At 44.0% G+C, this 27,379-nt stretch overlaps 1 protein-coding gene across 2 annotated transcripts in view; it reads right to left on the reverse strand.

Annotated features, from left to right (window-relative positions):
* Positions 1–24,646: 24,646 nt before the first annotated feature.
* Positions 24,647–27,379, reverse strand: part of LOC137432703 (polypeptide N-acetylgalactosaminyltransferase 18-like) — a 331,095-nt gene continuing 328,362 nt past the window's right edge. The window contains exon 11 of one of the 2 annotated variants that reach the window (XM_068124832.2): positions 24,647–25,537. In XM_068124832.2, the coding sequence (XP_067980933.1) occupies positions 25,526–25,537 (12 nt within the window). In that variant the 3' untranslated portion in view covers positions 24,647–25,525. Of the gene's footprint in view, positions 25,538–27,012; positions 27,291–27,379 lie in introns of those variants that run through there. The other variant, XM_068124831.2, reaches the window with a different exon arrangement.

A 27,379-nucleotide genomic window follows, 5' to 3' on the forward strand; every position in this document is an offset into this window, starting at 1 on the left:
TGATGGGTAGTGATTGGCAAATTTTTGATTTGTTGAAATTTGATGTGCAAAATTGGTAGTGGGAGATGCCCGATGTGGTGGGATGGCAAATCCACCATCCCTCACAAAGTGGGGCAAATGCGCAATAGTTTATGGGGTGTATGGCAGTGAAAACTAGCCCGGGTGGGTTAGGTTATATTGTAGGGATCTAGCGAAGATGACATTAGGTGACGTTAAGGTTTAGATAGTGACTGATACCTGTAGTGGGGACGCAGGTAGTTTAGTGTGGATGATAATGACGTGGGAGCGCAATAGTTTAAAGGGACGACTGGGAAGCGCAAGTTTCAGAGGGGAGTAGTTAGCTGAGATGATGCCGTGTGTGTGAAGATGGAACAGGTGTGATTGAACAGGTGTGATTGCACAGGTGTGCAACTGGACAGGTGTGTGGAGCAGTGTATGAGTAGGAGTGATAGTGATGTGTATCGTGTTGACCAACTGGTCCAGGAAGAGGAGGAGGGTGCAGGTGGCACCAGGTAGGATTGCACAGGTGTGCAACGACAGGTGAATGAAGGACAGGGGTATGGAATAAATGGTATGGAGTATTGGAATGGATGGTCGTGGAGTGAGTATGGTGGAAATTGTGGAGTGGAGTGGATGGTGCGAAGGTGTGAATGGGGGAAGAGTGGACCCCCATCACGGATACCCGGGGCGGGTAGTGTAAGTGTTAGGTAGAGGGTACAGGTAAATTGTGGTTGGATATTGGCATCTGTGGTGCGGGTGAAAGAATGGTCTTTGGATGGGTGCATTAGTGTTGTGGAAATGGCTGGGCGTGTAGCCTGTTAGTGTGTGTAGTTGGTTGGGTACTCCACCACTGTGAGGATGTCGGCCAGGTGAGGCCGCAGGTGGGCTCTGGGAGCCGGTAGTAGTTGTTGTGGATGGGGCCCGAGGATCCGGAGGACGGACCCGGGTAGCCCAGTGCCAGAGGGCACCATGGGGTGACAGAGCCAGGAGGGGCTGTCCCCAGTTAGTTAGGTTAGGGTGAGGAGCTAGGTAAGCTCGGGTGGCAACTGCAGTGGTGGAGGTGTGCAGGTGGGTAGACCTGATGGGAGAGCTACACGTCGCGGCCCAGAAATTGTGCGAGGGCACCGGGAGATGAATCGGGGGAGTGAGACCCCAAATTGAGAAGCACCACAGTTTGGTCAATGGGAATTGGTTTTTAGAACCCATAGTGTAAGTGGCCAATGGATTGGCAGGGAAAGACCCCGGGTAGTGTAAAGTGTGTTAACATCATTTAGAGGATAGTTAGGATGAAGGATCTCCTCGCACCATCTGCACCCACTCACCTGAGGTGACAGGTACTCCGCACCATGCCATGTTTAATTATTTTTTACTGTGCAAATGTTTGGATTGTGAGACGCATCATGACGTGGGTGTGACATTGTGCGTAATTCCATCTCTCCCTCCTTATGAGGATTGATGATGAATTGGTGATGGCAAATTTTGAAGTAGAGGGATTGTGGAGACGAATTTGGTATAGGGGAAATATGGGGAAGAAGTGACAGTAGTGACGAATTTGTAAATGTGTAGATTTTTGTACATATGGGGTAAGGGCAAGGGTAGGGTAGGTGACAGGGGGGTGACGTACGGTAGGGACGAGCTTTCTCACTTCGCCCTCCGTACGCATTTCGCCTTGCATTGCCTTATTGATGTGTACCCTTGTGACCTTACTCCTCGCTCAATTGTCTTTCCCCTTTTGTCTCCCACATGACCTGTGCGCCATTGGGTGCCGAGGGGAGCGTGCGTGGGTCGGCCATTGTGCGCCCGAAATTCCCAGAACCAGCTGTCTGCATCGATGCACCACATTATGGACCACATGTCTGTGGCCGAGCACCACTTATGGACCCCATGGGTTGGGGCATGGCCCCTCTGTTGGAACCGGCCATGAGGGCCTGAAATCTTGCTGGCGGACCTTGGCCACAGGGCACCGATGCCCCACAGGTGAACCACACTAGTCGGCCCTGTGGGCTATAAATAAAAGCAAATAAAAAAGGACACATTGGGCACACTTTATTGAAAATAGGCCGCCAGTAAGCAAAGCAAAGGAATGACAACATCTGGAAGAACAAATAATGATAACCAGCAGAGGGAGCCGAAGAGCAAGAGACACCTGCAGGGTTAGGGGTTGTTGAATTTATTTTTATTCATTGAACACTGATGAACTATGGTGACTGCACCGATTGGTGCTTGGGTGTGTATTGGTGCGTTTTTGGGTGCGTTCATGGTGCGTCGATGCAGAGCAGACTGTCTCCCCCCCAGAAAGAACAATTGCAGGTCCTGGGTTAGTTTTGTAAATAAAAATAGCGTCATTGTAAATAATGCTTCCCACCGTCAGTGTATAGTTTGAAGACCATTCCGCAATTCGGTTAACTGTGGGCGTAAGTCTGTTAGGCAGGGTGCAATGGAGCAGCGGGACACATTTATTTATGTTTTAAAATTGTAGCACTCAGGGTCAGGTTAAAAGTAGAGGGAACTACACCTACGTGCCACACTAAGGTAAAAGTTATAGGCCCGGGACGTGCCTAAGGGGGGGAGGGTGCAGTGTTGTGGATATGAGAATGTTTTTTTTATTTTATTGTTGTGGTAAAATGTTGTTGTAAAAGGTTGTTGTAAAATATCACCCCTCCTCCCTCCGTTTGTGGTTGTATAAAGGTCAAAGGGCGTTCCCGTAGTTAGTCCATAAAACATACATGCAGGACACGATATATCTTTTTTGACAGTTATATCCTTATTATGTGTATTAGTGTAAGGCTGTGTCTTCCATTAATTGAAATACTCCATTGCACCAGTGAAAGAGATAGATTCCCTTCATTCCCACTCCCAACACTTCCATTCCCCCCTTTCCGTCAATTGCAATTCGCATTGCCAACTGCATGTTGGGCGGTTTTCCCTTCATCCGCCATTGACCACGAGGCAGGGTTGGGGGAAGAAAGGCGTGTCTCCACCTCGTCATAGCGGGGAGGAGGGGCGTGCCCGCCTGTCGTCATCCAGGGCGGAGCCCGAGGGTCGCGCGACCAACCAGGGCCGAGGTGAGCACCCCGATGGGCGTGTCCAAAACGCCGGCGGCGTAATCGCTGGAGGCGCTATAAAAGGCGCAAACGGAAGTGAGATGCACTTCGAGTTGGTCTGAGTCGGTTGCCAGAGGAGGGTCAGTGGTTGCGTTGGTTGCGGTGGTAAGAAGTCGGTGGTGAGAAGTGGTGGCGTCGAGGGGTCAGTGGTTGCGTTGGTTGCGTTGAGTTGTCAATGGTGAGGAGACACCAGGGCCAAGAGAGAGAAGGTGCCAAGGGCCATTACCACACCAGCAGTTGCGCCAGAGACGGCAGACGCGCCCTGAGCTGAGCCAGAGAGGCAGCGTTGACTCCACCAGGCAGCTTCAACCCGTTACCCCGCGGGGACCAAATAGCGGTGGCATCGGTGGCCGTCGAGGTCCAGCCGACGTCCCGTGCGGGATCAAGCCCGAACCATCTGCCCCAGCTGAACCTTCCCATTCCTCCTTCCAACATTCATTCCTTTCCATCCTTCTTGTATACGTGAGTTTGTTCTGTTTGTTCTGTCCTGGGTTAATTAAGTCTGTATAAGCTAGTATTTTCCCTGTGTCACCTGCGTCTTATGTGCTTGTAAATAAACGTGACTGCTTTATTTTTGCTTGTGTGTAAATAGTCAATAAATTCAGTCGTATTTCCAAACCTTTCTTGGCCTTCGTTTTCCTCTTTACATTGCGTCGTTTTCGTCTTTTCCCCTCATTGAGCAGCTGCGGTGCGATCCGGCCAAAGTCCTGGGTGAATCGGGTGAGTCAGGGATCCTGTTAGGTCACGGTTAAATACACCACCGCTCGGTCATCATAACATCTAAAACCGCGATCTGTAACAATATGAAGAATTCAGCAAATTACTGCCTGAATTGTCATTGACAATCTGTCCACCAAGTTTCATCCAAATCCGTCCGTAGGGTTTTTGAGATATTGTGCTCACAGACAAAAAGACATTTGTGAAAACATAACCTCCATCCACATTCCAAATGATATGTGCGGCTTCCTTGCTTGAGGTTCAGCATCTACAAAGGATAGAGCACAAACAAACAGCCATAGGCTGGCAACCATAGTGCAGACTTATATGGGCCTAATGGCCTCCTCCTGCGAAAAAAAGTTCCTTGTAGGAATGTGAGTGAACTCATATTCTTATCAATTCCCTAACATTCCCTCCCTCGGGCACCTTTAAGCGTTTTATAGAGGTGCAGTTTTTGTGATCTCTTCCAGAGAACAAGGTGCAGAGAGTACTGCACGATAAATCAGACTCATGTCGCTGCAAAGAGCTGGCGATAAAACAACATGGAGGAAATCAATGTTAGGGTGCAGATATGTCATAGATGAGTAGGAACTAACATAACCACAGAGCTACGTGTTTCTGCAGCTGCATGTCTGCCTGTCCATTCTGCATGAATGATGTCTGTCATAATATTTCTCTTGTGTTCATTGATGTATTTGAAATACTTTATAATAAATATAAATATACGATATAATATTTATATAATATTTATATAGTATTTATATAGTATGAAAATAAATACTTTTATGGTACGCACGATGCATGAAATGCAATTAATATCAGGCATAATATACCCATTCAAACGTCTATACTTTTTCCTGAGCTTCAGGATTGCCAAGTCATTCCCTCGGCGGAGATAATGCTGGGTGGTTTGTCATTGACTTTCCTAGCAATTGTCAAAGAAAGTACAGTGCTTTCAGAAAGTATTCACACCCCTTGACTATTTCACATTTTGCTGTTGCAGCCTGAATGTAAAATGGATTCAATTGAGTTTTTTTTTGTCACTGATCTGCACATAATATCCCATAATGACAAAGTGAAAGTATTTTTTAGACATTGTTGCACAACAATTAAAAATGAAATGCAGAAATATCTCATTTACATAATATTCAACCACCTGAATATTCATTACTTCGTATAAGGACCTTTGGCAGCAATTACAGCTTCCAGTCTTTTGGGGTATGTCTGTATCCGCTTTACACATCAGGATTTAGAGAGTTTCTCCCATTCTTCCTAGCAGATTTGCTCAAGATCTGTCATGTTGGATGAGGAGTGCCAATGAACAGTAATCTTCAAGTTTTTCCACAGATTCTCAATCGGATTCAAGTCTGGGCTTTGGCCGTGCCACTCGGACTTTCTGGTGGAATGTAAATTTTCGCCGCAGTCTAAGGTCTTTTGCACTCTGAAACAGGTTCTCCTCAAGGATTTGCCTATATTTGGCTCCATTCATTGTTCCCCCTATCCTTAAATGGGATTAAGCCTGCCACTGAAAATTCTCACTGCCCCCAGTCTCTGCCACTGAAAAGCATCCCCATAGCATGATGCTGCCACCACCATGCTTCATGGTAGGGATAGTGCTAGATGGGTGATTAGCTGGGCTCGGTTTCTGCCAGATGTAGCACTTTGCATTCATGCAAAATATTTCAATTTTCATCTCATCAGACAACAGAATCCTTTGCCTCATGCTCTCAGTGTCTTTCAGGTGCCTTTTTGCATACTCCAGGCATGCGGTCATGTGCCTTTTTCTCAGGAGTGTCTTCCGTCTGGCCACTCTACTCTCCGATAAAGCCGAGATTTGTGAAGTGCCGCAGAGACTGTTGTCCTTCTGGCAGGTTCTCCCATCTCAGCCAAGGAATTCTGTAGTTCTGTTAGTGGTCATTGGGTTCTTGGTCACGTACCAGTCCAAGGTCCTTCTTGCCCTGTTGTTCAGTTTGGTTGGCCGGCCAGCTCTAGGAAGAATCTGGGTAGTTCCATATTCTTTCCATTTCCTGATGATGGAGCTCACTGTGCTCTTTGGAACTTTCAACACTCTAGAAATTGTTTTATACCCTTTCACATATCTATGCCTCCTCACAATTCTATCTCGGAGTTCTACGGACAGTTCCTTGGACTTCATGGTAGTTTCTGCTCTGACATGCACTGTCAACTTTGGAACCTTGTATAGAAAGGTGTGTCTTTCTATATCATGTCCAATCAATTTAATTCGCCACAGGTGGACTCCAATCAAGTTGTAAAGCCATCTCAAGGATGATCAAAGGAAATTAGATGCACCTGAGCTCAATTTGGAGTGTCATAGCAAAGGGGTCGAATACTTTTTGACAAGACATTTCAGCTTTTCAATTTTAATCATTTTATTAACACTTCTGAAAAAGAAAATCCACTAACATTGTGGGGTATTATGTGTTGATCAATTTAATCCATTTATAATTCAGGCTGCAACACAACAAAATGTGAAAAGGTCAAAGGGTGTAAATACTCTCTGAAGGCACTGTATTTGCAACATGGCCACAAGAATAAGAAGAGGTCGCTGGACCAGTTCCTAAGTGTAATAATAAACTGGAGATAGCTACCACTTTACAAGAACGTTCAAATCGATTTTTCTTTTGAAGTTTCATCCACATTGCATACAGCACAGTGTAATGTGGGCACTTTCAGTATGATCATTACATTGAACTTTATTAACCTTACTATTTGAAGAGTCACAATTCTTTTAAAATTATTGTGCAGATAATGCACAGTCATTTCGAAGCACTCAAATTCCTCCATTTATATCGGTTCATTTCCATACAAAGCTCATGCGTCTTGTTGGACAAGTTCAACTTGCATTAATCGACATTTTATGGCACAGTATGTACATGTATTACATAAAGGACAAGGATATTAGTACACAGCAGTGTACTTTTACATTAAATACAAGGAGATTATCTTTAAAACATCAAATCAACACAATATATGGGATACTGTTTGTTGATGATGTCACTGACACTCTGCATAATAAACATGCCCATGGGCAGCTTCACTAATGGTTGCTTAGTCACTAATTACCCTGCGCTCGCGAAGCGAAAAGCGGGGTTAAGCATTCAAGTGCGTACGTGTGCCGTGTGCCCGTGCCATACGTATCTGCATTTTTAAAATTCCTTTTCTCGGCAACCGTTGGTCCGAATGACATGACATTTTATCATAGAAGCGCCTCCACCGGTAGATTTTTTTTATTCATAATTATGACGTCATAGGTCACGTGGTACGGATGCCATCTTGGAAAAACGTTACACCTCTATATCTCCCAAACCGCTCAATGGAAAAAATTTAAACGTGGCTCATTGTGAAGTACTCACCATGGGGAATAAGATATGTTGATGGTGATGTCATCGCTGCCTTAATTATGACGTCATAATTCGACAAGTACACCGCTTGATCTGATCAGTATGAATAAAACAAAAATTCCTCTGCAACTGTTAGACCGATGGACACGAAATTTTCAGAACATATGCGGCTCCTGTACAATTTTTAATGATAATTATAACGTCATAGGTCACGTGGTACAGAAGCCATCTTGGAATAAATCGAAAAAAGTTGCACCTCTATATCTCTGAAACCACTCCATGTAAAAATGGAAACATGGCTCATTGTCAAGTACTGCCCTTGGGGAATAAGATATGTTAATGATGATGTCATTGGTGCCTTCGTTATGAGGTCATAATTCGACAAGTACAACACTTATCCGATCATTGTGAATTTTTTTTTCTCAGCAACTGTTGGTCTGATGGGCACGACATTTTCACCATAGGAACGCCTCCTCATGTATAATATGGTAATGATAAGCATGACGTCATAGGTCATGTGGTACAGGCGCCATCTTGGAAAAACCGAAAAATGTTGCACCTCTTTATCTCCAAAACCGCTGCATGGAAAAAATTTAAACATGGCTCATTGTAAAGAACTCCATATGGGGAATAGGTGTTGTTAACGATGACGTCATTGGTGCCATAATTTTGACGTCATAATTCGACAAGGACAATGCTTAGTCTGATCAGTTTGAAATATATTGAGCGTGATCTATGCAACAATTATATTAGAGAATATAAATTTATGATGTCATCGCCTACGTGGTCTGGCAGCCATATTGGATCAAAAAAAATGTTTAAAAAACAGAATTGTTGGCTCGCAACAAGTTGACTGCGCAGGATAAGTATTCTATGAATACCATCTAGTTCACTCTGCTCTTGAATCTGTCATTTAGAAGACCAATAGGGTGGGTTTGCATGAAAGCCGTTCCCGTTTTTGGCAGCTTCGTAGAGATGAAGGTGCACTCAGGCTGCTGTCTCAGAAATGGAGGTTTTCGGATTACGCAGAAGGGTCGTACTTTCAGTTGGTGCTTGGGTGTCTTGCAAAAAGTCTTGAGGCCTGAGACCGTTAAGATGATCAGGTGCATTTTGATAGGATGAAAGAGCACCAAGACTCAAACCATTCTGCGATGTTCTCATGGTTCCATTTTCCTTTGTCTCATATCAATGATGTTTGGCATTCTATAATTAGTCCCGCCGCGAAGGAGATGTGTGTGTGTGTGTGTGTGTGTGTGTGTGTGTGTGTGTGTGTGTGTGTGTGTGTGTGTGTGTGTTGGTATATCCACCTATGTGTGTGTGTATGTGTGTGTGTGTGTGTGTGTGTGTGTTGGTATATCCACCTGTGTGTGTGTGTGTGTGTGTGTGTGTGTGTGTGTGTGTGTGTGTGTGCATATATGTGTGCATGCATGTATGCACGTGTGTGTGTGTGTGTGTGTGTGTGTGTTGTTATGTGTGTGTGTGTGTGTGTGTGTGTGTGTGTGTGTGCATGCATGTGTGCACGTGTGTGTGTGTGTGTGTGTGTTGGTATGTGTGTGTGTGTGTGTGTGTGTGTGTGTGTGTGTGTGCATATATGTGTGCATGCATGTGTGCACGTGTGTGCATGTGTGTGTGTGTGTGTGTGTGCGTGTGTTCTTCGAAACTGCTCAACAAAAAAAATTGAAACTTGGCATATTTCATCAACCCCCTTTACTTGGAGTATATATGGTGATAACGACGTCGTCATCTGAGAAGTTTTATTCCAACCATAATTGATTGAATTGAAATGATTATCTGAAAAATCTGAAACTTCACATATCTGATCTATGACCCGATGTGATTGAAAAATTAAATTTATGTCATCATTAGTCACATGGTATGGCAGCCATATTGGATAAAGGAGAAAAATTGCAAGTAATTTTCTCCAAAACCACGCAACAAAATTTTTTTTAACTTGGCATATGTCATCAACTCCCCATGGGGTATATCGGGTGATAACGACGACATCATCAGTGAAGTGGTGTTCCAGCTATAATTAATTGAATTGCAATTCTTATCTGGAAAATCTGAAACTTCATATATCTGATCCATGAAATGATGTGAGTGAAGAATTAAATTTACTAGTGGAGACTCGGTGCGCTCCGAGCGCCTCACCACACGTCGTTTCAGAGGAATAGGCATCTTTTACCATTTCGGTGCTTTTGGGTCTTCATGGTGTTTTGGGTCTTCAGGGTCTTAGGTGTCTTCAGGGGCTTTTGAATCTTAAGGGTCTTTTGTTTCCTCTGAGTCTTTAAGAGTCTTTGGGGTATTTTGGTTCTTTGGGGTATTTAAGGGTCTTTGGGGTGTTTTGGTGTCTCTGGGTCTTTAAGGGTCTTTGGGTCTTCAGGGTCTTTTGGATCCTCTGGCCATTTAAGGGTATTTTGGGACTTTTGGGTGTTTTGGGTCTCTTGTGTCTTCAGGTGCTTTTGGGTCTTAATGGTGTTTTTGTTCCTCTGGGTCTTCAAGGGTCTTTGGGTCTTCGGGATGTTTTGGGTCTTCAGGGTCTTTTGGATCCTCTGGCCTTATGGGTATTTTTGGTATTTGAGGTGTTTGGATCGTTTTGTGTCTTCGGAGTGTTTATGGTCTTTTTGAGCCCCAGGGCCTTCAAGGGTATTTTGGGGTCTTCAAGGGTCTTGTTGGTATTAAAGGGTTGTCAAAGGTCTGAGGGGTCTCACCAGTCTAAACGTAATTGAGGGTTAATTAAGAGGGTGTTCATTTTGTTTGTCGCATATAAACTTAAACTAACCTAACTAACCCCCGCTCTAGCAGGGAAAATGGCCTTAAAATGCATGTTGTTGTTTGTTGTGCATATAAACTTAAAGAAGACGTTTTCGTCGCATATAAACATAACGACATAAACATATACGTTTGTTTGCAAATATGTATAAACATATACATAACCAATGCCAATAAACGATGTGACAAAAGAGGGTGCATGGATGATAAGGGTAAATGGGCCAGATACAATATTGACACATCTTCACGAAGGACACCGTGGGACTCGATGTGCACAAGTCGGACCCTTTCGGGGTAGACCCACCATAGATGGAGTGTGCTCCGAGGTCCATGGGGAAGGGGGTAAAATATATTTTGGGTGCAATTAGAAAGAGAGGGCCATTGTGAAAAAGTGTTGGTTTGAACCCCAATTGGTTTTAAAATGCTTTTTGTTTTTGTGCTGAAAAAGGTGGAGTCTCGAGAAACTGGCCACTCATGTTAATAGGAAATTTGAAGAGCTGGAGGCTCAATGGCAGCAGTGGCTGCAGGGAGGGTCTAGCAGGCCCGAGAAAAATAGGGTGTTCGCCCACAGCTGAAATTGGACACACGAGGTCTTTAGTTGCAAATTAAATTTGGAGCAGCCTTTTAGGATCTTTGTTTCTGGGTTGCTGGTTTCAGACCGGGGCAGGGTGGAGGGGTTAATGGGACAGGGTTTGTTGGAGATTGCTCCCCTGGGAGATGAGGAAATACCAGGCAACTGGGCAGCTGCAGCCTGGCAGGATTTTGGCATGGGATCCGACCATGGTTGTGGTGTGACCCAGGTTGTGGTGTGGTGTTGTAGGTCATCGACTGTACAATGGGGTGCCACTGAGTGGTAGTCTAGGGCCGATGGGGTCGCCGGCCTCCGGGGGGGGGGGGGGGTGAGACCTCCGGGGAACAAAGATGGTCCTTCCCGGGCACCTATAAGGGTGTGGCGTGAGGACCACTCAGGGGAGGTGTTGAAGGGCCGTGCCATGGTGGCAGCACCACAGAGGGCCAGAACTGGCCTGAGGAGGTGACCGCCTGGGCCTGCAGTCAAGCAGCCTCTCCCTGAGGCTATGGGACAGCCAGCATGTGGATACCTGCCATGCTGGGCTGGTCTGTAGATGTGGATCGAACCACTTGGACTTGTCTTCCACTCTTCACGAAGGACACCGTGGGATCCTTAACTTCCATCAACTAATGCTGGCAGACAGGACACCTAGCTCAACGTCCACCGATGGCACGCACATTGATGAATCATGCTGCCTGCGAAGCACCTGGATGACCGTTTATAGCTTGGTTGAGTTTCAAACCCAAGCTAGGCATCAACCATATGAACCAATTCTATCAGTTAATCTACTTAGTTTCACTGGAGGGGAGGGGATGGAGGAGGGATGCAGAGGAGAACAGTCAGGAGAAAATGGGGCCTGGCCTGGGACATCACTGGGGTGTGTTTTTTTTTAATACAGTGTGTTCTTGCTTAATGTCGTCCCAGGTAATGTTGTTTTGTTATAACGTCTGTAATAATTAGATACAAAGGCTTTAAAGAACGCCGTGATTATTTATCCATATAACTCACAATTACATCGTCTGTTTTTTTTGGGAGAGAGGAAAACGGTCATCCCATCAGGCAACAGAAGCCTTCACATCACAGAAACTAGGGGAGGAAGAGGAGGGAACAGTAGCATTGGAGGCTGGGGAAGGAGAACCCTCCAGGTCTCAGTGACATGCTACCCTCACTCTCTCCACAATCCACCAGTGATGATGACCACTCCTTTTTGGATCTTCAGATACATAGGGATGCCGAAGCAGTTTCCTGGTTATTTGGCACAATCCTGGACAGGTCGCCACTCCAACACAGAATACTCGAATGGCTAATTTATCCCAGTGAATTGGTACTCATTTTAATGACCTCAGAAGGATTACAGGCTGAGTCAACCAACCTGGTATCTTACTATAATTCACCAAATGTCCGTCCGTCTGTCTGTCCGTCCGTTCTAAGGTACCACAAAAACAGCTGAACCGATCGCAACGATATTTTGGGTGGGTAATCCTGGCATCTCCTGGAGTAAAATAGGGTATATTGTTTTTTCAATTTCAGCTTTGGCCTCCAGCATTTTCAGGTTTGGACTCCCGCATAACGTTATTTTCCCGGGTGCCGCACAAACGGCTGCACCGATCACTGCACGGCTCTGCTGAACAAGGCTGAGGCTATGGGAGACTCATTCACCTCAGGGTGAGTACGAAAACAAGCCTGAGAGATATGGGAAATGGTCTCTCTCGCACAGAAACCCGCGTCACACCACTGTTTTTGAGCATCCGCAGGCCTGCTGCAGCTCAAACGGGATCCGGTGGGGAGCAAATTGCCCTGCACCTTCACCGATTCGATAAATGGCCTGCCTGACTGAAGGCGAGTCTGGCTGAGCACCAGCTGCACCGATCGGACTCGGTGACCTCGGACAAAGACCTTTTTATAAGGACATGGGTTGAATCCCAGCCTGAGAGAATGCCAACCCCCTCCCCGCCATCACGGTCGTCTCTCCAACTCACAATCCCACGAGATATGCGGAAAGGACGACCCAAAACCAATTCTCTTCTTTTTTATTCGTATATAAACATCATTAAAAGTAAAGTATGACCTCGGCCAAAGTTCAAACGATGTGAGTTTAATCTCTACAAGAGAGAATTCCACATAGCTATTTGGGCAGTGTATAAGCCAACAGATCGGTGTCTCCATCGATCTTGCCAAGGTCGTAACACCTATCGGCTCAAAATCCTTTTAACTGTTGACTTGGTAGTTTTTACAATGAAGGAAACATTAACAATGTTGTTAAAGTTTATTTTGTGAATAATTTGTGATTGGAGATATGTTGTTTGGAATGAAAAAAGAGATATCAAGCTCAAGTAAACGACGACATGCCGTGATGATTTCTACTTTCTGAACGTGAACTTCGCGGATCGCCATATGCAGATTCGCCACGGACGCACGATCGATGTTTCTATACGTGAACATATCCGTTTATTTGCGAACGGGTACGTTTTTCATGGAAGTCCTTCACGAACTTGCTGTCCATGTCTGACGTGCGACTGAAGGTGCTACAGGAATGTGGAATTTATTGGTTTCATGCTTTAGCATTCGCCGTATCTGCATTGCCCGTTTGCTTCTGGCCTCCCACCCATGCGTAGCACGTAGCACGGGTATCTCACTAGTTAATTCAATGGCATGAACAGAGGCTTGAAACTCAGGACCGTGCGATCTTCCGCCAGCCACCTTATCCGTTGAACCAACACCCGGCTGCCAGGTTACATACCACCAGTAGATTATTTTATTGTACTAAAGGGTGATTTTATTGGTTTATTTTACATTTATTTCCAGAATTATATTACAATATACAACACAGAATGTATAAACAATGAAAAGCTTGTGAATTTACTTAAATGTGATGCATTTAATGGGGGCGAAGGAACCTAAAGGAACTATTCTTTTATGTCTTATGAGATAAATTGATCCATTTAACGTACTTAACGTCGTTGTTTTCGACAACGTAGCTTCGACGTTAACTGAGGACCAGCTGTAGATTAAATTAATCCATCTTAGTTATCTGTTGAGACTCACCTTGTGGAAAAAATACAACAAAGATTAAATTTCAACAACATTTTAAAGCCAAGTCAACCAAGTTTAAGCCAAGTTTAAGCCAAGCCAGTCAACAAGATTAAAATAATCCATCTTAGCCAAGTCTTGTCTTTAAACAAGGAACATAAAACAAGCAATAAATTATACACTCCTCAGTCAAAGTATTTAATGAGTTCCCATTCACGAGAAAAGACAAAATGACTTCAGGAATTTCCACTCGGCCCTGATTAAAACCATCAAAAACTTTGGAAACATTTTACATGATTTATCGTCCACTCGCTCTGCTGGAATTTACCAGTTCAGGAGAGAAATGAGACAAAAACAATTGAATGGGGAAAGACTACTTCTTCTTCTCCTCCTCTTCCCTTTGTAAGAGGTGAGGTCCAATGGTACCAAAATTCTGCCCTGCCATGACCATGATACTCCTCCACTCCCCTATGTCCTCAGCCAATGCTTTCCACTCTCCCACTACCCCCACCTTATTGATGTCCCTCTTCACACAATCCTCCCATCTCAACCACGCCCTACCTCGTTTCCTCCTACCTTGCTCCTTCAACCTATCCACTCTCTTTACCATTCTCTCTTTCACCATCTGCACCAAATGTCCAGCCCACTTCAGCCGGCATTTCACCAATCTCCCCGTAAAGCTCATCTGCACACCAAATCTCCTCCCTCAGTTCATCCATTCTCCTTCTATCCACCCTCTTCGCTCGTGCAGTCCTCCTCACCCAGTTGTTCTCGCAAACCTGCAGTTTCTGTTGTTGGCTCTCTGTCAGTGCCACCGTTTCCAGACCGTAAAGGTAGGACGACATTACACAGGACATTACAACCTTCCCTTTCAATTTCCTTGATATCTGTCTGCCATTACTCCCACCACCCTCTTCCACACATTAGCACCCACCTAGATCCTCCTCTGCCTCTGACTTACCATCCCCAATCACTATTCCCCCCCAGATACTCAAACATATTTGCTTGTCAGATATCCTTGCCCTCTAACCTGATATTCGTTTCTTTCCTCTGTTGCCCGACCCACATCACCTCAGACTTCTCCATACTCATCTTCAACCCATGCTCCTAAAATCCTTCCATCCACTCCCCCAGTACTTCCTGCATCTCCCACCTACTCTCCACCACAATAGCCAGATTGTCGGCATACAGCATCCGCCCCAGAATACACCTCATGTTTACCACGAATACATTACTTACCACGTCCAAGTCCTCTGACATCCCTAGACCAACCAAGACAATATTTATCATTTTATTTCAACAAGGTAACATGGCAAAACAATTTCAAAGTGAACTAGAACAGCATGTGTAGAGCACATGCTCTTTCTGAACAAAAATACCATTGTTTATTGAACATGCTACTATTACGGCCCACTGCTATGATGGCCCATATACCTGTATCATCCAACATCCATGCGCCCTATTATGCCACATACATTGCCATTATCCATAGCTTTATTGATTAATTATTAGGATATTTAACAACCACTTTGTGCACATTAAGGCTACATTGCTTCAAAGAAGGAGAATATGAGAAAAATTAAAACTATATTCCGCATGGCTAGTCGATTATATGTATGAAGTTTCGTATCGACCTGTAAAGCGGTCTGTAGAAGATTTTTTTTTAACGTTTTTTGTTTTTTGTTCCAATCCAATATGGTCGCCAGACCACGTGGCCAATGACATCATAAATTAATTCTTCACTCACATCCGATCGTACTTAAGATGTATGCAGTTTCAGCTTTTTTGGATAAGGTATTTGAAATCAACCATTTGTGGCTGGAATACCACATCACTGATGACATCATTGTTAGCACCATATATACCCCATGGGGAGTTGATGACATCTGCCAAATTTCAAAACAAAATTCGTTAAGGGGTTTTGGAGAGAAATGATATCCAAATTTTGTCCTTTAATCCAAGATGGCTGCCATACCATGTGATCTATAACGTTGGAGTTATCGATAAAATATTCTCAATGAGGAGTCGCTCCTATATTTAAAGTTTCGCATCAATTGGACAAGCAGTTGCAGACAAAACATTTTAAAAGTGAAAATATATAGATGCTGACACACACACACACACACACACACACACACACACACACACACACACACACACACACACACACACACACACACACACACGCACAGACAGGGGCGTTGCTATAGTCTCGCATCCCCTTCAGGGCGAGACTAATAAGCATTCGTCGATCGAAACTTGAAGGAAGCATGATGCCACTCCACATAACGCTGCATCTCTTAGTTCATCAAAAGACTTGGTTCCATAAAAGGTGGTAAGTGAGAATATTTGTTCATGTTGGATACTATATTTTCTATAACTAGTAATAGTTATATAGTTTTGAAGTAAGGTGAGGATCTACTCGATTGTATTTTGGAACACCTCATTCTATTCTTTCCGTACGAAGCACATGGCTGCAGATTTGCATCATTGCTAGGAATGTGGCTATAGGTTAGAACAGGATTTTGGAATTTGTTCAGGGTGCCAGAGATAACTCACCTACTCTTTGCGAAAAACAGTGGGATCATTAACGTCCATCAACTAAGATGGGACGCCCGACCTCATGAAGGTTTCAGCCTTTATGCGTCATTGAAAGAAGGGTATGGCTGTGGATTGCATGTACTGTTTGGATTATTTCAATTCACATCTCAAATACAGGTATCACGTATCAGGAATAGGAGGACCATCCAGAGTGGCAGACAAATCAGGGGTCCTTATTGCAGAGTGCTGTCCCAATCAAATGAAACATCACCGCACGCTGTCAATGTAACATGCACGTGGTATTGCCCCCAAATCTATATTGAGATCTCGCGAGATCTTGGAGACGGCGGCAGGGATTTTCGAAGCTCCACACGGTCTCCACGTTTTTCGAAGTTAAGTCTGTTCACAATTGTATTTTGTCGAAACTGTATTTATCTTTCGGTGTGTGAAGTTATTGTGTGCAACTTTGGTTGTTTCTCGGTGTTTATCTTTCATAAATTGATCGTCTGTTTGCCGTGTCGCGAGCAAGGCCTTGTACAGTGTGCACTGTACAACCTTGAGGCTTTGTTTTTCTCTCAGTGGTTCGTCGTTTGTGATCCAATAACTTTCGTTCTCTGTATTCCCAGGCTTTTCACCCATAGCCTACTTCCTTGTGTAAATCTCAACTCAAAAAAAAACAAAAAAAACAAAAAAAAAACATTTCCTTCTCTGTTCTCATTCGTTTATTCATTCTTATTCGTTCGTTCGTTCTTCGACCACGTGTTTCTCCCCCATTTCCCCAGATAGTTTTCACTCATTAACCTTCAATGTTTACACTTTCCCCTCAAGTTATGTATTCCGTCATATTTTATAACACCTTTTTCTTCTTCTTCTTTAAAAGGCTGCTTTCGACTTGCTCACCAAATCAATTCATCCCAAAAAAAATATCCATCTCCTATAGTGCCTTTGTTCTACATTCCCTAAACTCTCCTACACTCCATCCTCCATCCAGCGTCCTTAAACGTATTTTTAACTCGAAGGTCACAAGAAACTCATTTTGCAATAAATGTTCGTTTCCCATAAATCGTACACTTTCAAAAATCCAATCTCACCCCTCCCCTCCAAATCTTCCCCATAACCCATTCCCTCCAAATCTTCCCCATCACCCCTCCCCTCCAAATCTTCCCCATCACCCATCCCTTTCAAATCTCCCCTCTTGCCCCCTCCCTCCTAAACTACTCCCTCACCCCTCCCCGCCAAGACGCCCCCTCGCCCCTCCCCTCCTAGACTCCTGCCTCACCCCTCCCCTCCAAATCTCCCCCATATCCCATCCCTTTCAAATCCCTCCCCTTGTCCCTTCCCTCCCAAACTCCCCCCTCACCCCTCCCCTTCAAATCTCCCCACCCTCATTGCTTCTCAATTTCCCCCCGCTCACTCCCCCTCCTCAAAGCGTCCTCCCCGCTTCTTCCCCCTTCAAACTCTCACCTCCATCTCCCCCAACCTTCTGCCTCGCTCTTCCCCCTCCTCAAATAACACCTCATTGTGGCTCACCCAATCACCATCAAACCTTTTGTCCGCCCCATCCTTCCCTTTCTCCGAGCTATTCTGAAATCTCTGACACACCTTCAACAGCTCTCCCTACCTCTTCCACCTCTTCCACATCTTACCCTACCCCTCCTCCCCCCTGTTCTGTATCTGATGCTCCCCCTTCCTCTTCATTAACGGTATGGACCTCAAACATCCGGGGCCTTCGTTCAAACTTAACTGATCTCTCCATACAGGTTGCTTCTGTCAAACCAGACGTGATCTGCTTAACAGAAACTTTCCTCCTTTATGATGTCTCTGATTCCATAGTATCTCTCCCGGGCTACTCCCTCCTCCGGTATGATAGACCTGAGCCTCGTCCTGGAGGCGGGGTTGCTATCTTTATCAAAAACTCTCTTCCTCACTCGCCCTGCACTGCACTCTCTCCACCTCACCCCCAGGAATACCTCTGGCTACGGCTTCCCCTTCGCTCCCACCTCTTGTTCATATGTGTGTTGTACGTCCACCAAACAGTGATGACTCCATTTACATCTCGCTGTCTGATGATATGGACCAACTTCTATCTACTCATCCCAACTCTCTCTTCCTCATATGTGGTGATTTCAACTGTCATCATGCCAGTTGGCTGGGTGTGGGTACCTCTCTCACCAGCCATGGCTCCTCAGCAAAGGACTGACACAATCTGTCAATTTCCCGACCCGGATCTCAGTCAACGGAACATCTTCTCTTCTGGACTTGGTTATGACTAACTTCCCTGAAAATGTCTGCTGCTCTTCTTCTGCTCCGATCGGATCATCTGATCATGTCCTTGTTAAAGTGGACATCTCTCTGACCATCCTCAGGGAGCCTGCTCAGCGTCGACGAGTCTGGCATTTCACTCAGGCCAACTGGCACGGTCTTCAAGCAGCCATCAATCATCTGGACTGGTCTCCCATCTCTACCACCTCTGACATCAACTCATCCTGGGAATTCTTCCAAAGTAAATTGCTCTCTCTCATGCACAGATTTATCCCATCTCGTCTTCAGTTGTCATACCCTTCCTCCCGTCCATGGTACACGGAATCTTGTGGTGAGGCTGTTGCCCAGAAACAACTTGCCTTCGTCTCCTGGAAAGCAAATCCAACGGAAGGAAATCTCATTTCCTTTCACAAAGCCCGAAACAAGTGTGTGTCCACCCTCAGGAGAGCCAGGAAACAATATCTCTCCGTTCTCAAGACCGAACTCTCTTATCTGTCTCCCTCTTCCAAATCCTGGTGGCATCTGGTCAAATCCGTTTCTGGTGTTTGTTCCCCCTCCATCCCCTCCCTTACCTCAAACGGCTACACAGCTGACTCCGCACGTGAAAAAGCTGAATGCCTCAACTCTGTGTTTGCCTCTAAATCTTGTGTCCCAAACCCATCCCTCTCTGTACCCACCATACCCAGTCGTACCCTGCTGCTCCTGGACTCCGTGTCCTTTCCTCCTGACAAGGTGGAAAAGTTTCTGTCAACCCTCGACTCTGATTCTGCAACTGGACCCGACGGCATCAGCCCACGGGTCCTAAAATCCTGCTCTGCTGCTCTATCTCACCCTCTCTCTGTTCTCTTCACCCTCTCTTTTGCTCAAGGTCAACTGCCATCTGCTTGGAAATCAGCCAACATCACCGCTTTGCACAAAAAAGGTGCAAAAACAGATCCTAGCAACTACAGACCAATCAGCCTTCTCCCAATTATCAGCAAAGTCATGGAATCCATCATTGCTTCTGATATGAAATCTTTCCTCTTCTCCAATGGCTTGATCTCTGATCATCAATTTGGTTTCAGACCAGGTCACTCTACTCTGGACATGCTGCTTCTGCTGTCTCAACAATGGATGGAGGTCCTCAATGCCAAACAGGAAATTAGAGCTGTCTCCCTCGACATATCACGTGCCTTCGACACGGTCTGGCACCCCGCTCTGCTCACCAAACTCTCCTCCTTTGGTATCCATGGAAATCTCCACGCATGGCTGGCGGACTTCCTCTCTAGTCGTCGTCAACGTGTGGCCCTGAATGGGTTTCTCTCATCTCCTCTTCCTGTTCAGGCTGGAGTTCCCCAAGGCAGTGTTCTGGGCCCCGTGCTTTTTCTGGTCTTCATCAATGATCTCTCTGACTCTCTCGAAAATCCTCTCTATCTCTTTGCTGATGACTCCACTCTCTGCCGCTCCATTCCTCTGCCCTCAGATCGGCAGTCTGCTGCCTCCTCACTCTCTGAAGACCTGGACAAAATCACAGACTGGTCAAACAAGTGGAACATGTCTTTCAACCCTGACAAATCTCACACTCTTACTATGTCTCTCCGAAAAGATCGACTGGACAACCCTCCCATCTACTTTCTCAACAATCCTCTCCAAGAAGTTCTGTCGCTCAAGATTTTGGGTCTCACTATCTGCCATGATCTTTCTTGGGAAAACCACATTTCCAAGCTGGCCTCCAAAGCCAGTCGCCGACTGGGCATCCTCCGTCGTGCGAAGTCCTTCCTCGGCACACCTGAGCTCCTCACCACATACAAGGCTTTCATCCGCAGCTCAATGGAATACTGTTCTCCCCTATGGGCCGGTGCTCCTGCCTCACACCTAGCTCGGCTTCACGCTGTTGAAACCAAAGCTTTCAGAATTATTGGAATCTCCCGCGATGAAGTTATCTCTGAGGGCCTTTCACTCACTCACCGCAGGCAGGTAGGTGGTCTTTCTGTCTTCTACCGACTCCTCTCCGGCCTTGCACCCCCAGCTCTCTCTGTGCTCTGTCCCCCAAATATTCCTACAGGTCGCACAAGATCTGCCAGCAACCCTCTGATGGTTAAACTGCCGAAATCTCGGCTCTCCGCTCACCTTCACTCTTTCATTCCTCTTTTCTCCCGCCTCTGGAACAAACTCCCTCACTCCCTTCAATCCCACTCCTCCCTCCAGGTCTTTAAAACAGCTGTTCACCACCATCTCTTATCTTCCCCCATCCAAAACCTTGATCTTTTCTACCCCCGCTAATTCACCCCAGATCCACCTTGTTTGAAATTCCAACTTCTTTCCTGGAAGTCCTGGCAGTGTCCATATGTTTTATACCTCTCCCACTGCCCCCTTCCCACGCCCCCCCCCCCCAAAGCCCTCGCCCTCTCTCAGATCTCTCGATGTCTCCATGTCTCTCGGTCCCTGCTCTCAAATGTTGTGTTTGTGTCCTTCCCCCTCTCTCCCCATCTTGTCTACCGCTCCCTATGTTATATGTTTTATGTGTCGGTTTGTCTTTCTGTGTGATTAATGTTCGCTCTTTCACGAGCCTCGATATTGTATTAAAAAAAAAAAAAAAAAAAAAAAAAAAAAAAAAAAAAAAAAAAAAAAAAAAAAAAAAAAAAAAAAAAATCATATCAACATTATCGAAGCAAATAATTTGAGATACACATGAAAGTTGATGATTTTACTCGGGTCTGCCAATCAGTTTCTCAGAAGCAACTTTTGGCAGTTGAAATGGAGTTTTTCCGTCTGAACGAACGGCTCATGATGCTGAGAACCCAGATTCAAATCTCACCGACCTATGTGCAGCGTCACATTAACCTTGTAATTCGCTCCACTCTAACCTGATATTGACACAGCAATTCAAACATTACTTTTAACCATGGACTTTTTTTATATACAAAGTCCAGACTCGTGGAGGAGCTCGAACATAGAACATGTTGATCAGGACATAACAGAACAAAAGCAACAGTATAAAGAGAGGGAAAAACACACCAAGAGCGGGGTAACTTCTCGTTCCATGAAGCTTTAGAATGTCCAACATGCATGATGATGTTATTGTCTTGCATCCTCCTACATGTCTTGCATCCTCCTGTTTGTCTTTCTTTCCAACAAACTATGATCGCACACCATTCCTTAATTTCGGAGCCAATCTTCCAATCGTCTTCATGGATCAATGTGCATGGTGGTTGGTATACCTTGGTCCATAAACACAGAAACCCTTTTTAGTTTGATAATTGAAGCCCAGCCGTTACAATCATAAGTCATCAAAGATGCGAAACACTAAAATCCCACATTTTGTTTTACCATTACCAACCATCTGAGTCGGTTGAAGATGAAGGTTGAAGATGAAGGTTGGCACAAAGGTGCTTTCAAATCACGTATTGGATTGCTGGGAGAAAGAAAAATTGGATCGGAGGCGTTTTCAAGATCACACAAGGGTCAAAGCGTGAAATAGGCCGTAAAATTAAGGTTTCTGGATTGCCAGGCCTCTGTTTTTCAACCGATCAGACAAGAATCGGAAAAATGATACCTTGCCACAGCCCCAACAGGAAAATGCGTGTAGACATTGGTCGGGTGGCTTACTTTCAATTTCACAAGGGTTAAAGGTCAGCATAGGTAAACAAATGCAGGGTTTTGACCTGCCAGGCCTTTATATATAAACCAATCCAGACAAGCCTTGGCACAAAATACCTTTCCACAGCCCCTTCAAACTAAACCAGGTAAACATTGGTTCAGTGTCTTCATTTTGACCTTGCAGGGCTCAAAGTGAATGGAGAGGGGGAACAGTCAGACGTATTGCATTCACTTGTGATGTCTGCGGTTGTAGTTAGAAATCGAACAAGAACGGCACAGGTGGAGTGCATACTACACCTTTGTTAGGCTGAACAGGATAAGTTTTGTATTTCGCTGAGGCCAGATCTGCATCTGCACCTTAATCAAAATCGAATTGGCTTCTTCTTGTCACCTAACCAACTCATCCATCAATTTTTGTCATAACTTGTCCACAACTTTTGAAATATCATGCTATGTATAGTTTTTGGCCCCTTCTCTCAATGGCGAAGCATCACTTAAAAAATTAAATAATTCTTGGATCCAGATTCAGATCTTCACCAAAATTGAATCAATTCGACCTTGTCACACACTAAGCCTGTTCACCAAATTTCGTCCGAATACGTCCACAACGTTTTGATATATCTTGCTCACAGACAGGGATGAAAACATATAATCTCCGTCCAACTTCGGTGACGGAGGTAATTGCCATTTCAGGATCAAAGTACAGGACGTTCATGGCAGCTTTGCACCGATAACAAAATAAGCCAAGACATTGAAGTTAAAGAAAGGTTTGCACCACACAAAAGCGATAAAAGGCATTCAACGAGACATTGTGAAACACCTGTTTCTTATGTGAATGCCAGCTCACACAAAAAAAAAATGGGGTGGCGTGAATTCAAGCTAATGCATTACACACTACACATCTGGAGGTAGTAGAAGAATTTTCTGACCTCCACCCGGATAGTCTGTTTGAAGATGCAGTGGAACGAGTTGGTGTGCGTTGTTTTTGAAACTTTCGGCACAGCCAGGGCATGAAATTTTCACTTCGCAACAGCATTAAAAAACTTCACATAAAATATACGTGAAACTTTCACTTCGCAACAAAAAAAATTCACAAAAAATATACGTGAAACTTTCACTTCGCAACAAAAAAAACTTCAAAAAAATATACGTGAAACTTTCACTTCACAACAACATTAAAAAAAACACAAAAATATACATGACATTTTCACTTCACAACAAAAAAACCACAAAAAATAGACATGAAACTTTCACTTCACAACAACAAAAACCACAAAAAATATACATGAAACACTTCACAACAAAAACAACCACAAAAAATACATGAAACTTTCACTTCGCAAAAACAACAAAAAACAAAAAATATACGTACAACACTTCACAACAAAAAAAAACTTCACAAAAAATATACATGAAACTTTCACTTCACAACATTAAAAAAAACTTCAAAAAATATATACATGAAACTCACTTCACAACATAAAAAAAAACATCACAAAAAATATACATGAAACTTTCACTTAACAAAAAAATATAGATATATACATGAAACTTTCACTTCACAATAACAAAAATATAACTTCACACAAAATATACATGAAACTTTCACTTCACAACAACAAAAATATAACTTCACACAAAATATACATGAAACTTTTTTCTTCTTTTTTTGTATACAAGATCGAGGCTCGTGAAAGAGCTAACATTAATCACACAAAAAGGCAAACCAAAACATAAAACACAAAATAAGGGGAGCGGTAGACAAGATGGGGAGAGAGGGGGAAGGACACAAACACAACATTTGAGAGCAGGGACATCGAGAGAAATGTGGGAGGGGGAGGGCTTGGGGGGAGATGGGAGAGGTATAAAACATATGGACACTGCAAGGACTTCCAGGAAAGAAGTTGGAATTTCAAAAAAGTGTATCTGGGGTGAAACACTGGTTTCACTTCACAACAAAGGAAAAGTGCTTAAAACTCGAGCAAATGTCAAAGTATCAGCCCGCATTGAGGCAGAAGCAGTGACAAGAGCAATTGAGTGGATCATTAAAAACCGTGAAGTCTCAATCTTTCTGAGTCGGCAAATCTCTCAAAACTTTCTTTTTTATTTTTATTTTTTGTATACAAGATCGAGGCTCGTGACAGAGCTAACATTAAACACACAAAAAGTCAAACAGACACATCAAACACAAAATAAGGGGAGCGGTAGACAAGATGGGGAGAGAGGGGGAAGGACACAAAGACAACATTTGAGAGCAGGGACATCGAGAGAACTGTGGGAGGGAGAGGGTTTGGGGGGAGGTGGGAGAGGTATAAAACATATGAACACTGCAAGGACTTCCAGGAAAGAAGTTGGATTTCAAAAAAATGTATCTGGGGTGAATTAACGGGGGTAGAAAAGATCAAGGTTTTGGATGGGGGAAGATAAGAGATGGTGGTGAGCAGCTGTTTTAAAGACCTGGAGGGTGGAGTGGGATTGAAGAGAGTGTGGGAGTTTGTTCCAGATGCGGGAGAAAAGAGGAATGAAGGAGTGACGGTGAGCAGTCTTGATTTTGGCAGTTTGCCAAAATAAGAGGGTTGCAGGCAGATCTTGTGCGACCTGTAGGAATATTTGAGTAATTTTTAAACAATTTTTTTTTTTCTTCAATTTTTTTGAATATTTATTCAACCCTATCGTCAATGACAAAAGATTTCCAACACACTTCCAAACAAAGGGAACGATTGCATTTTTTTATATTTTTCCACTGTATTTTAATCCACAAAAGTGAGGATTTAATCATCGATCATACATATTTAGAGCTTCCTACCTTGCATTCTAAATATGTAACAAACTTCCGTCGCAAAATGGCTTTTAACACAGTAATTGCAATGCGATTTTTCGAGACAAGTGTGGGGTTTTTAAACCGTGGCGGCGGGTTGAACCAACAGTTTCACGTACGTACATTCAATGCTGCGAGCAGCTGATAAATAATAGTGTTTCCAAATAAAATAAAGTTGAACATGCCGTTTGTCTTTCCTGATATACAACATTAATGGTAAAATCCATCAATAATATAGACCTGTATCGCACAAATGATAGACATACATTATTGTTGCCACTCCTCAAAGTACCAAACTCGAGATATTAATGTAATGAACTCGAGTTCATTATTTCTCATCAGCATGACACTCAGCCACCATAGATAATCTCACAGACACACACACACACACACTCTCTCTCTCTCTCTCTCTCTCTCTCATGCTGTGCCGAAAAGCAGGTTCCATAATGCCAAAGCAGCGCATTGGCAAGGATTGCACTGCGTGGGACGTCTCTGCCTTCACAGTTTATAATGAACATGCCCCAAAACAATAATTATTACAATAATAATAACAACAACAACAACAATAACCAAACCAACAACAATATAGTCACAAAAATTACCTGAAGACCACAACAATCAGTTGCTGCATATACACAATAAAATTAATAGCAGCAAATGATATGCAGGCTCGACAACTCCAACAGCAACTCCAACAGCAACTCCAACAGCTGGCAAGATGGTTTCCAATAACGTCACGATCTCTTCGTTTTGACAATCGTCGAGCCATTCACAAATTCCCCTGAAAAAATGGTACAATGCAACTAAATGTCTGAAATGTCTCGTCATGCGAAAAATACAATGTCTGAAATTCTGACACGTTCCAAGTAGAAACGTGTGTGCAAGAATATGCATGAAAAGACGAAGCTCTTCGTCTTCACCACAGGATATTTTTGCAATCCCGTTATAAGTGGTTGCTTACATATAAATAACATTAATGCTTATACCAGGGATGGCTCACAATGCCAGTGTGTTTAATGTTATTCATATTTTTTCAGGATGTCCCAGTTGAGTCTTTGGACTCGATAAATGGAGGAGAGCTGCTCAGAGGTTTCCCTTGAAGTAAGCTTCGCTTCACCGCAAACAAAAGTCACCAAACGATTTCCTCCATCCCACGATCAACCAACAATTGTAGGACTTGTAAACTGAACCTGCAATATATACACAAAGAATTAAGTTAAGCACCCCCCCGTTTTTTTACAACCTCGCACATTACAAGTTTGTTGTCGTCAAAACAGTGTAATATACCCATGATATTGCTATATTTTCTGGAGAAGTGATATTATGGTCACATAAAAACATAACAATCATGCCGTTTTCAATATTTTATTCTGAATAATTTAAGGTGAAATTTTTTGGGAATTTTAGGCATATTTTCACCTCAATTTAAGTATGGAGCTATAGGTCCATCACGGACAGTGTGGATGACGTTTATGTTTTCTAACGTACAGTCATTGTTCTGAGAAGACCTCTAGCGATCTTTTCGTCAATAACGTGTGTAGGACCCACGTGATCGGATCACTGACTCAACCCTACGTCTCATAGACCCTGTAAGCCGTCGTATGCGTTGCTGTGGCAGGTTGTTCCATTCCCGATGTAATGCACGTTCCAATTCATCCAGATTGACTATTGGAGGGACCATCTTCGCAATTTGTCGTCCCAACATGTCCCAAACGTGCTCGAGGGGGTTCAACCTGCCACAGCAACGCATACGACGGCTTACAGGGTCTATGAGACGTAGGGTTGAGTCAGTGATCCGTCCACGTGGGTCCTACACACGTTATTGACGCAAAGATCGCTAGAGGTCTTCTCAGAACAATGACTGTACGTTAGAAAACATAAACGTCATCCACACTGTCCGTGATGGACCTATAGCTCCATACTTAAATTGAGGTGAAAATATGCCTAAAATTCCCAAAAAATTTCACCTTAAATTATTCAGAATAAAATATTGAAAACGGCATGATTGTTATGTTTTTATGTGACCATAATATCACTTCTCCAGAAAATATAGCAATATCATGGGTATATTACACTGTTTTGACGACAACAAACTTGTAATGTGCGAGGTTGTAAAAAAACGGGGGGGGTGCTTAACTTAATTCTTTGTGTATATATGTTTAACAGGCAGGTGAAAACTTTTATTTTTCAGGTGACAATGATTCTGAAGATAGAAAGATATCAGAGGTGTGCAGGCTGAGAGCACACAGGTTCTAACCCAAAAGTTTGTTCCATGGTAAATGCCACTGTGAGGATTTCTGTGAATGCCAGGATGAGTTTTTTCCGATCAAGCTGAAGTGGATCATGACATACTGCGGCCAACTTCGGAGATCAAGTTGATAGCATCATGAGGATTTTGTGGCACCACTGTGGCTGGATAGGCGCCACAGTTGTCCGGTACATTTTCGCATGATGAGTTCCAGGCCAAAGTCAGAATCAGAGCTCGGCTGCACCTCGAGGCAGCGTCGGGAGCGCCGGTTCCGGATTTCACCCCCCTATAGGAGACAAAGCAGAACACAATATCGTTCAAGATGTGGAGGTTCTGTTGTTTGTTAGGGTCAGTCATTCTTGCTAAAGCTACATG

This window comes from Myxine glutinosa, chromosome 8 (assembly GCF_964187855.1).
Source record: "Myxine glutinosa chromosome 8, kmMyxGlut1.1, whole genome shotgun sequence".
Lineage (NCBI taxonomy): Eukaryota > Metazoa > Chordata > Myxini > Myxiniformes > Myxinidae > Myxine > Myxine glutinosa.